At 37.0% G+C, this 12,654-nt stretch overlaps 1 protein-coding gene across 1 annotated transcript in view; it reads left to right on the top strand.

Annotated features, from left to right (window-relative positions):
• The first annotated feature begins 4,511 nt into the window (after positions 1-4,511).
• The window catches only part of LOC107753252 (peripheral myelin protein 22-like), a 9,360-nt gene continuing 1,217 nt past the window's right edge, over positions 4,512-12,654 (top strand). Inside the window, exons 1-4 of the mRNA XM_016569372.1 lie at positions 4,512-4,642; positions 5,290-5,384; positions 5,648-5,741; positions 10,836-10,976. Coding sequence (XP_016424858.1) covers positions 5,307-5,384; positions 5,648-5,741; positions 10,836-10,976 — 313 coding nt within the window. The 5' untranslated portion in view covers positions 4,512-4,642; positions 5,290-5,306. The remainder of the gene's footprint in view (positions 4,643-5,289; positions 5,385-5,647; positions 5,742-10,835; positions 10,977-12,654) is intronic.

Here is a 12,654-nt window from a genome sequence, read left to right as displayed (position 1 = left end):
GCCCACTCATTCTGAAACAGCCTCTACCATTGTGTATTTCACATTACTGAGCTTTTAAAATCTCTCAGCATTACATAATTAGAGTTACTGACAGAGGAGAGGTTCTCTGATTCCACACACTCTCTCCTTTACTGTTCGTCTTTACATCTATGTCAAGACTACATACATCACTCACAAACTTCAGCTGGGGATGTGCATGCTTTTCTGTCCTCAGTGAAACACATGATTCAGTGGACACAGAAATAACTGGCCTTAGCCCTCTCCTCTTAACCCTGTCCTCAGAGAATGTACTCTGGAATCTTCACTACAGTCTTGACATATTCAGGCTTTATTTTTAACCTCAAACCAGCCAGCCAATGCTTTTCTCATTAGAATTCTCTCATTAGATTTTCACATCTCTCTGTAGAGACGTAACATTACACAGGGATTTGAGTATCCTATTTAATATTAATGCTTTATGTGGGTTTGGTATAGCTGAAGAAAAATTAGTCCACCAAATATTTAAAAATAAAGAAATGTTTGAGTTCATATAAAATATTTTGCCACTTTTATTTGAAGTTACAGAAGAGAAAAGCCTTGAACTTTTGTCCAAATGGTTTCCGCAAAAATATTAAGCAGCACAACATTTTCAGCATTAATAATAATAACAAATGTTTCATGATCATGATACTGAAGCCTGGAATAACTGCTGCTGGAAATTTAGCTTTGCCATCACAGTAAGCAAAAATGTATTTTCCCTCCCAATTTCATGACTAAATTAAAATAAATTTATCATTTTCATTAATAAAAGTATTATTGTTGCTGCATTTAGCTTTATTTAATATTATTTGACATGGAAGTTGTTCATTAATCAACAGAGTCCCCAATTTTCATCCTTTGTCCCTGACCAGTTCTTGAAAAGGCAATCTAAAATTAGAATAAAATGAATTATCAAAAGTATCACGCATAAAAAATAATGCATTCAGACCAATATCCAAAAAAATACGATACAACCTACCAAACAAACAAAACAATGCCTCTAAAGACGGCTGTTTTGATAATAGTTCATTGCATACAGAATTGTATTGAAATTAGCATTTCGGTTTATTCATAAAAGGGAAACGAAAGACAACCCTGAGACTGAACATCAATTAAATTTTATATGAATGTGCCATTCATTTATTGTTATTTGGCAACCAAAAACAGCCTACAGTTAAATTATAAAAACAACAACAACAACAACAACAACATTACTTTAAAGAAAAAAAAAATATTATTTTCATAAATTTTAATAGATTTTCGAATTTTCTGAAGAAAAATTCACTGTTGTGATGCTAGAGCGCTGTGGGTGGTTGCCAGGGCATAACTATGGGGTTGCTAAGGTATTCTGAGGGATTTTTTACTGGGAAAAATCTCTATGGCTCTGGTCTTACACCGTAATTATTTTAAAATGCCATGCCTAACAACTCCCGTTAACCAGAGTAAAATTACTGTAACACATGACCTCTGGCTCTGATGCTTTATTTTTTCTCTGTTTCATTTGCGATGTGTGAAAGGTCTTTCTTTTCAGCCTGAGCTGTTCCAGGGCATGGCGAGTGTCTCTAAACACTAATAATAAATGTGTTCCCATCAGTGTAAAAGTCCTTGAGTTTGTATATTAGGCATGTATACAGAGAATCAAGCACTTTTATCATGGACACATGCTGATGTTAGTCAAAACCACTTTACAAACCCAAACAAGTTTGATAAATCCTGGATAAATCTCTTAAAATGTGAGCACACACAAACACTCAACCCATGTACCCACCCCAAAACACACACACACACACACACACCTACACCTGCACACACAAACACTCAACCCATGTACCCACCCCAAAACACACACACACACACACACACCTACACCTGCACACACAAACACTCAACCCATGTACCCACCCCAAAACACACACACACACACACACACCTACACCTGCACACACAAACACTCAACCCATGTACCCACCCCAAAACACACACACACACACCCCTGCACTTACATCTGGCCTTGTCTCAGTGACTCACAAATATAAATCACACACTCTTAATGGCTGTAGAGTGTAACATTAGAGCCTGGTCAGGTGGTGTGTGGGTTTTTGTGTGTGTTAGTGTGTGAATTCACCACTTTAACACTACTGGCATGGATCCCATACTTCCAATCTCTACTCAAGACTTCTAAAAAACATTAGCATATTTGGGATTGCCATGATACCTGGAAAAACTACTCAAAGATCCAGTACCTGTTACTCTCCCTGTATACAGTAGATACTGCTCTTCTATAAGGATATTTCACATAATGATGCACTTATGGCATATATCAGTGCAAATCCTGCATTTTTAGTGACTGAAACTTTCAAGGGAAAATGTCCATTATGGGTGAATTCCAACATAACTCAGCATTTTAAATGGATGCAGTATTGTTCACATAATGGAAGTGCATCTCCAAAGTGTGTCTGCTCTAATATAGCAGAAAATTGGGAAGGACAGGCAGACAAACAGAAGGGAGGCCATTAAATGAAATAAGTGGGCTGTCTAATGGTATTTGATCAAAATGTCCTTATTTGTATAATTACTAATTCAATTCCATGCATTTAGTTTTATGGTTAAACACAACACACTGCAGTAAAAAAAAAAAAAAAAATTAAACTTTAACTGATGAAGAAAGTCGAGAAATGCCATGTCAATAAAGAAATAACAAATCTGAGAAAGTTAGGCATTCCATGTTAAATATTGTTGCAGCTTGCAGTAAATTTCCATAAAGAATGTATTTATTTATTTACAGAAAGTGCATATATTTTTATAGATGCAGTGCCAATGACCAGATTCATAAATGCCCTGAAAGTGTTGAACGCTAAAGTTACAATCACAGCTGTCGTCTCTGACTGAGCAAAGGAAAGTCAAATATAATGGAGGACACAAGGCCCTATTTACACACATGTCAAGCTTGCATTCCCCATGTTATCTCTAGTTTGTGTAACTGGAATGCCAGAACATTCTATAGTACCACAGGGATTATTGCTCCTTGCTTAAGTCAAGTGATAAGCGAGAACAATGCGTCTGGTTTAAAAAAAAAAAAGTGTCGACTCTCTATATATATATATATGGGTATATAAACCCCTCAAGAACACTAAATGTTTTCCACTGCATGTTGATATTAAAATAGCATGTAAACTCTAGTTAAATAGTATGTAAACCAGCAGAGGTAGTGACAGCATACGAATGTAATCAACATCACAAAGAGCCTCAGACAACACAATTGACTGCTGATAAGACTGTGTAGTAGGAGCCACAGATCATGTGTTCATCTAAAACTGACAAAGCAGTGGAAACAAAAAATACTATATTAGTTTTGAGTGGTGGTGAGTCCAAAATCACCACCAAAAATTAAAAAACACCAAGAAAATTTTTGAATATTCGCAGGTGTCCATTGTTTCCTGATTATCTGAACACTCCATGAACTATCTCTCATATCAGAAAGAACACTCAACACTCTTTCAGTCTATCTCTGCCCTCCCTCTTTTTATTGACATCCCATTTGATGACTGATGAGAGGGAGAGAGGAAGGGAGGGGAATCTCTTGTAGAGGAATTCTGCAAATTCCTGGAGGCCTCCCAAAGGCCAGCTAATGGCCATACTCATTTTCACACCGACGGTATCAGGGAGAACTGAGAGTAACCATTTAACAAGTTTGTATCGCTCATTCCCATAGCAACCACCAAAGAAACTGAACATTGCACAGAACTATTTGTGCGTGTTTATTTGAACAGCCACATCTGAAAACATTATATACAGTACTGCCATTGGATAACAAGTATTCCTTTACTGCCTTCTCTATTGCCTTCAGCAATCCAGAGCTCAAAGTCAAACTAATTCTGTTATGATCATGTGTTTGCAGTTTAACCATGACTGTAATAAGGATAAATACATTATTCCAGTTAAAAGTGTTACAGTTATGCTAGAAAGTATGACTTCTCTGTCTTTATGGATCAAGTTGACTTATTAGATCTATCTGCAAAAACTTTTTTTCATGTATTAAATCAGTTAATTATTCTTACTTATTTTATTATTTATTTATACAATTATTTTATTTTATTGTATTCAATACCCAGACAGCAAGCAGTGTCGGCTCAGATCCGGCCCACATCTGGCCCGCATGGATTTCACATGGGCCAGATGTGGGCCGGATCTGGGCCAAAACTATGTTGCTGTCTGGGTAACCAACATGATCCAGCCACTGCTCTCTAAGAAGAACAGAGCTTACAAGCCTACTAGCACAATTGTATTTGTATTTATTTTTTCATTTACGCTGGTATCCATGAGAACCAAACATAGCTCTGGTTGAGTTTGTATGACTAAGTACCCGGTGGTTTTCCTGCGCTCTTACGCACAGTGTGTGCTGTGCTCTGGGTCTGTTGCTGTGGGCGCGCCCTGACGTAGCCACGCAGAAAAAGGGCGTAGTACTTCCATAATGAGACTCTTTAAAGCTGCGGCTCCATACAGCACATTAATCTAGTCGCAGGGATCTGGACTTTGGAAATACGCAGTACTGTTGACTCGAGTGGCGCGGCTGCATTTCGGCGTTTTCATCCATTTTTGTGGACTTACTTTCGCTTTGCTCGCAGTAAGTTGGATTTATATTGCAGTACAAACGTACGTTGCCTGTTTATGAGTATTAAAAAGTCTGGAGCGCATCAGAGAGGAGAGTAAATCTTGCCTTCAGGATAAGAGAAGCCACTTTCATGCTTTGGTTCATCCATACAATGATATCTTGGCTAACTTTATAGAGGGACATGCATGTCGTTGCTTAATTATTATAGAGTTTTAAGAATATGTGTTAGGCTGGTTTTGCCCTGGTCAACTTCGTTGTAACACTCATTTGCGCCAAAACTGATGGTGGAAAATGGTGTGCATTATGTCAACTAACTGCGTTCTGAACTGCAATTTTTGGGAGATCAAGAAAGTTTTAATAAAGTTATATTAAAAGACATGTAGCCTACCATGTAACAATCAGCTTTTGACATACTGGTTAAAATATATATTTTTTTATAAAAACGCTTGAACATTATTGAATTATATTATATTATATTATATTATATTCAACTGCAGTGACACAAAATAAGTAGCCTATTATTATTTGTTAATATTTGAATAATTATTGTTTTTTTAATAATAACCTAAATCCATTAGCGAAAATATATTATAACAATATTATAACTAATAATTGGTCTGATATATTTTGTCAAAAAACATGTTTCGGTGTTTGTACAGAACCGTAAGGAAACATCATGCTTCTTCTCTTACTGGGAATCGTCGTTGTGCATGTGGCAGCACTGGTTCTGCTCCTCGTGTCAACTATAGTCAGTGTAAGTACAACTATTCTGAAACTTCATTTATTAAATTAATAAAGATCTGTCTATCTATCTATCTATCTATCTATCTACAGTATCTCTGATATTAAAACAACAAATTATATGATAGCCAACCTTTTTTTGAAATTAACCAAACAAAATGCAATCAATTTGGAGTAGTTCATAAACCCAAACCCCAATCAGGCACTACAACCAGCTGAAGGAGAATACTTTGGATGTGTTTAACTTCTGCTAATGAGTATTCTTGAATCTAACAGGCATGGGCTGTTAACCCCAACAGCAGTTCAGACCTCTGGACAAACTGCACCACATTTAATGGATTTTCCAGATGTGACCCTGCTGACACTGGAGGTAGGATCCTGCTACAATATTTAGATTTGTTTAAGAAGGAATGTGTGATGAAAAAAAAAATGGTGCAATAATATTAATTACAAGAGAGGAAAATGTCTGCCTCTCTGGGTTGAAGAGCCACCCTCGGTATGTTACACATAGCAGGTTATTCACGGAGGGCTCCATCCTGGCATAACTGTCAAAGCCCCTTTGCCTATTTACCACACTTTGTGGTGGGTGTGCCCACTCTGCCTCACACCTCTGAACTGCCATCTAGGGGTGAGAATGCAAGTGTGCCGTTTCAACCCACAACAGACCCCTCTTCAACATCAGCTCTGTATAAATAGTCTGGTTGCCGGTGCTGAGCTCGGGCCCCTTGTTTGGGAGTGGAGAGTGCTGGGTTGCAAAGAGGTTTGAGAACATATGGGGTGGGGCAGAGGTACAGAATTCAAAGCAGATTAGATTTAGACTGATCTGTCTGTAATGGCGTAGCATCAGATCGCCATAGGCCAAACACGGCATGATTTGAATCACACCCACAAATCTAAATGCCAGCAGTGGGTTTGTTAATACAAGAATGAAGGCAGTTTGAGAAACAGTTTTAATTGAATTCATTGTTGAAGTTTTTGGTTAAAATACAAACTTGTGTTGTCATTTTTTAGTTATTGTTGCCATGTAACGTGTACCAGAATATTAAAGTAATAATGAAAAATGGTGTTCTTTAATGCATAAAAAAAAAAAAAGTGTATTTTTAAGTACTGTACATTCTCAATCAGATCACTGTTACACTATTGGCTGTTCTTGGAGGGTGAGATGATGTCATAGTTCAGAGCGGGAAACGCCTCTCTGTGCACTTTGGTAATGAGGCGGGCCCAGAATGCTTTGCTGTGTTATTTCATAGCTCTCAGTCAGTTGGCGTAGCGCATATAATGTGGTGTGTTTGTTTAGGGCGTGGTGCGGGGGTTGGCACATAGGGCTTTTCTGTCCCGCTCTCCTGCGCTCGCTCACGTGTCGCCGCTACACTGCTGGAAAAAGGCTGTTTTTCAGTTACTTCTTAAGTTGATTTTTGACGGTCATCTAGGCTGTGAAGTAAGTCTTTTCATTGGTGCATGTAATGACCAGATTTTTCTTTTAATTATGTTATAGATGACGTTTAACTTCCACACAAACAACAGCAGTTAAAATATGAACCTTCATGTACTCTACTTTAAGGACAGATTAAATTGATAGTGACAGTAAAGACTTTTACAGTACATTGTTACAACAGACTTATATTTCAAATAAATGCTGTTTTTTATGTTATGTTCATCATAAAATCCTGAAAATACTGTATTGTACACAGTTTCCACCAAAATATTAAGCAATACAACTGCTTTTAACATTGATAATAATAGAAATTCAAAATGCAGAAATGTTTTTTAGCACCAAAAATCAGCTTCCTGGATGATTTCTGAAGGATCATGTGACTGCTGAAATTGTCATGTGACTGCTGCGAATTGCTGCTGAAAATTCAGCTTTGCTATCACAGGAATAAATTACATTTAAAAAAAAATATTAAAACAGATATGTTAAATTGTAATAATATTTCACGAAACAATCTTACTAACCCAAATTTGTTCACTATAGACAATGTCAGTCACGATGTTTACAGTAAGAACCTTGGATTCACAAATGTTTTAGATATTTATCAGTAAGGTTGTACATGCCATCATTACGTAACAGAATAGTCAGCATGAACAATATTTTTACAGTCTTTATTAATCTTATGGTAAAGTTGTATATTGCATTAGAGAAGAAAAAAAACATGAACTAATCACAGTATTTTTATAAATTTATATTAAATGCCTTAAAAAACTTAACCCTTATAGCATAATGCATTTCTCAATAAATGGCCATCTGACAGCAGCTTGCATTGTTCACATCTCTAGTAAGGCAAACATACTGTGCTTCAGCATTAATAGTATAATTCGAAACAATTTAGGGGCAAATCAAGAGGGTTAAATCAAACCTGGGTTGGAAACAAGCAATCAAACCAAGTGCAAAGCCATCCTAAGATTACCTGAATGGTGTATTTTACACCGGGAGAGATGCGGAACAGCTGGCATGGCGAAGCTACTCAACACTGGCAGCTAAAGCATGCTTGAAATCCTATTCATCATCCTGATATAGAGCCATTTCATGGACCAAACTGGGGTTATGGCGGTCTAGTATTAGCGCACAAACTCGCACCCCTGTGTTATGTTTCGCCAGTGCATATTTATCATCTGTTAAGCCACATTCTTCACACCCAGGACCATGCGTGCCGCTTTCCAAAACGAAACCTTCTGTCCTGAAATACAAGTCCCTGCCTTAGATGCATGACTGCTGACAGAAATACATAGGGTGTTGTCAAGCTCAAAATGAGTACAGCCACACCTTATATCAGGAAACTCCAAATGTCACAAGTCTGAAGGAAGGAAAAGTCTGTTTACCTCATGTGAGAGTAGATATACTGAGGATAAACTTAGTGACAGTGAGTAAGTATACTGTATTAGAAGGTCACGCTTTTATTTTTACTTCATTGTTGAGAGAGCTTTATTGTATCATTTGTATTGTGTGGGTGCAAAACACACAGCAGCAGAACCTAGTATTTATGGATGCACACTAGAATAGTCTCCTCACATGGTCTCTGATGAGATGTTCTGAGAAAAACAAACGCCATTTCCATAGTTGTTTCCATTCTGAGATAGTTGCAAGCACAAAAAAAAACGTTTATGGGGTTTTCTTGTCCTTTTATGGTTATCCATGTGTGCCTGAGCTTTACGGTTTTGCTGTTAATGAGATCATTGCTAGAACTTTGGATCATTCGCATTGCCAGTTCTTCCCCACAAAAGTGCAAAGAAGCCGATTTTTGTATGATCTTGAGAAGTCCAGATTTTCAAGGACTTGATCAAGTGTTGCTATATTCCTTTTCTGGATGTAAGCAATGCAATATTGATGGTCTTATTTTGCAATAGGCTTTAGTAGAGGATCTGGTTCTTCTGGAGGCTGGAGTAGCGGCTCTGATTTTGTTTTAATCTGTAGTAGGCCGATCTGCTTTAGGGATGTAACAGTTCTAGTGGCTATAAGGGGAGAGGCAGACACAGCTGAACATGAGAGGAAAGAGAGAGAGAGGTGGAAACCTGATGCTACAGGAATGACCCTTGGATAAGAAATAGACATGCTGGACAACCCATGTATTCCACTTATTACTGCTTGGGCACGAAAGGTAGAAAATGAGATAGAAAGAGAGCTATGACATGGTCTCATACTGTGTGATTTAGAAGAACAGCAAAATGCTCACCAAATCCTGTCATTATTTAATTTTCAGAACTATTTTTTTTCAGCTGTTGAACGATAAAAACATTGACAGTCAATCAGAATCCATTCTGCTTTAAAGAGCACAAGCATTTAAATGGGCAGACGACATAACTGCAGCACACGTTTATAGTAAACAACTTTATTGTGTGTTAGTGTGGCCTGTATTCAATGTCATCAATTCTTTATGAGGAAACAAAATATATTTTTGAAAATATTCTGGTTTCATATCCATACACTCTTGCTATGGGAAAGTCATTATGGGTTCCCAAAAGAACCTTTTAGTAAACAGTTTTAAAAGAACTAAGTGTTCCTTAGTGTGAAGAATGTTTTATTAATCTAAAGAACCTTTTCCCACTATTAAGACCCTTTTGTGCAATGGAAGGTTCCATGGATTTTAAAGGGTCTTCATGGAGCTGTAGATGCCAATAAATAACCGTTATTTTTAAGAGTGTACCCCAAAGTTTTGAACCCCATTGAGGGCAAAAACAGTTGAAACATTCTTCATTTTCAGACAAAAGTCATATAGGTTTTTAACAGTTCTTAAACAGAATTTGCATTTTAGGTGAAGTATCCCTTTAAAACTCTATTGAGGATAACAATGGTAAAACAGAAACACTGAACAATTTGTACACAATGGGACATTCCAAAGCCAGAATACACGCTAAACATTAAACTAAAACATCTGTCATGGCATTCCTCATCAATCCCAAACTCCCTCAAACCTCACAGCACGCTATTGACTTTCTTGGTGGAAGAACTTATTGTCCAAAGCTTTTGTCTTGAGAATCAATCTACACTAACCTTCAAAAGTTTTTTTTTTTTAAAGAAATTAATATTTTGATTCAATTAAATATATACAAAAGACTTTTTTATTTCAAATGAATGCTGTTCTTGTGAGCTTTCAGTTTTATAAGTTATTGTAAATTCTAATAATATTTCAAAATATTACTGTTTTTACTGTATTTTTAATCAAAGAAGTGCAGCCTGGTGAGAATAAGAGACTTAAGAAGAAGATTTAAAGAATAAGAAGCATAAGAAGTTTTTTAAAATCTTAAAATCCTCAAACTTGATCGGCAGTGTATGTGCAAAGCAAGTGAAATGTTTCCTGCTATGCAGGAAAATACTAATGCAAACATCTTCTTTCCTGTCCACACATGTGAAAGGGTGGAATGGCTCTAATGCAGGATAAAAATGACACACGGGGGGCTTTTAAAGCCATTAAATGCAGGTAATATAGAGTTAATGGTGCTCCTTGTAAGTTGCTGTGTTATGGCCCTGGGACGTCAAGAGAGGATCAATATCAGATGCTGTAACCTGCTAAGAGCTTTTAGGAACAGAAACCTCATTATGTGATTGCACAATACATTAAGAGTTCCTGGATTCTCCAGTGCTCTTTATATTGATGAAACAGCCATCAAAACTTTAAATGCAACAACAAGAGTTCATTATGAACTGATATTTGGTGTTTTGGTTTTTTTGCAGACTCACCTCTGTCATTATCAATAATACATAGATATCTAAGTGCACATCTCCAATTGCATGCCAATGTAAAAGTGCAACTACCGGTACATCTGTTGTGATCGATCGAGAATAGGCCCTAGCAGATGAGAAAAGAAATAATGACCGGTTTAATTTTCATTCGTGTGCATTTAAAATGACTGTCTCATTCCAAAGAGCAAAGTTTTTTTTTTCTTTTTCTGCAAAGCTCAAACTGCCTTAAGTGGTTTCAGGAGTGCGGAAATGCTCTAATGTTTTGAAATGCTTTCTGTCTTTCAGTTTGGATCCAGGCAGTCCAAGCCCTCATGATCCTGTCAATCATCTTCAGCTTTCTGTCTCTCTTCCTGTTCTTCTGCCAGCTCTTTACTCTTCAGAAGGGTGGACGTTTTTTCCTCACTGGAGCATTCCAGATCTTTGCTAGTAAGTATCTTGACGTCATTTGGACATCAATGGATCAGTACGGTTGTTTGCATATGCTAATGAGGTTGACATAACATGCTGACATGCTCATGCAGTGTTAATAGACCCAAAGTGTTCACTGTTGAAGCGAAGGAGAGCCATAAATTGCTATATTTGCATATGCGTTTAAGCTAGCTGGCTCAGGTGATCTGAGATCAATTACCATTTATTAATAAAAGATTATCTATGGGGCATCTACTGATCTCCTCTGTTCCTATGGAGGTGTATTTGCTTTAATTCGGTTAGATGAAAAGAACTTTGGCCTTAGTCTTGTTAGTCTTACGAGTCCTGTCAACTCTCATTAAACCACAGACGGCACAGGAAACCCTTTAATGCACTCACTTCCTGCAGATAATTTGGATATGATTTCTTAAGATTAAACCATGTGGCACGCAGAGTTTTAAATAGGCAAGGTTACCAAAACGAGTAAGCGTTTCTCTTCATTTATGATAAACAATCCGTGTAAGAGATCAGATATGGAAAGATGCATTTCACAGTCATTTACTGTACTGTAACTGAAGCTAATGTGAAATGATAGCTCTCATTAGGAATGTTTAATTAAATTTTCGGCTCTTTGGGATGTAATGAAGATGGAGTATTATTAGAGATCATTACCGTGCCTGGATAATGAATAATTCTGTGGGTGCCACGAATGCTTGATCTTTCAGTACGTACTGAGGGCTTTTAGAGTTCATATCTGCGACTCGCATCAGAGAGGATGGACATTAATTGAAAGCTAAATGTCAGAGGAGAGCAGAGGGTGGAAACAGCACAAAGCCAGACAGTTACAGGTGCCCACTGAGTTGGCACCGGATACACAGCCGCTGCCACAAGATGAAATGTCAAGACTGGCACTCTGGGGGTTGTCTGTGGTCTGCCTGACATAAAAGTGCTGAAAGTGCCATGTCATATTTCCTCCCTCTCATGCATACCTTCTAGTCAATACTAGGCCAAAAACAGCATTTCTTAGGTAAATGTTACTTAGTAAATATTAGTAACAGTTAAAATTACATATTAACTGTTGTAAACAAGTAAGCAAAGACATCATTCTCAATTACAGCACACATTGTTGGATATTAAATTAATATCCTGACCACAAAAGAGTTCCCAAAACCTCAAAAACAATGTTTATAATGGTAAAAATAATATTAATAGACTGTATAGTTATTAATAAAAAGTAAGCTCCGTTCCCACGGCTCTCGGCCCCGCCCCTCTCGTCACAGTAACTAATACAAAATTGTGCACATTTTTTAAAGGTCTATTATTTATTTAACATCACCAAATTATATGCATATTAGAATGTTTTCTAAAGGATCATGTGACACTGAAGACTGGAGTAATGGCTGCTGAAAATTCAGCTTTGTATCACAGGAATAAATTACATTTTAAAATATATGAAAATAAAAAACAGTTATTTTAAATTGTAATAATATTTCACAATATTACAGTTGTTACTACTATTTTTGATCAAATAAATGAAGCCTTGGTGAGCATAAGATTCATAAGACTACAAACGTTTAAAAGTCTTATAAAACAGCATAAATAAAAGTGAGTGGGAATCATGTACGGATAGATAGATAGACAGACAGACAGACAGACAGACAGACAGACAGACAGACAGATAGATAGATAGATAGAA

Source organism: Sinocyclocheilus rhinocerous, unplaced genomic scaffold, assembly GCF_001515625.1.
Source record: "Sinocyclocheilus rhinocerous isolate Xijiao unplaced genomic scaffold, SAMN03320098_v1.1 scaffold411, whole genome shotgun sequence".
Lineage (NCBI taxonomy): Eukaryota > Metazoa > Chordata > Actinopteri > Cypriniformes > Cyprinidae > Sinocyclocheilus > Sinocyclocheilus rhinocerous.
Note: the sequence above shows the minus strand (reverse complement) of the source record. Positions and strands in the feature narration are given on the sequence as shown.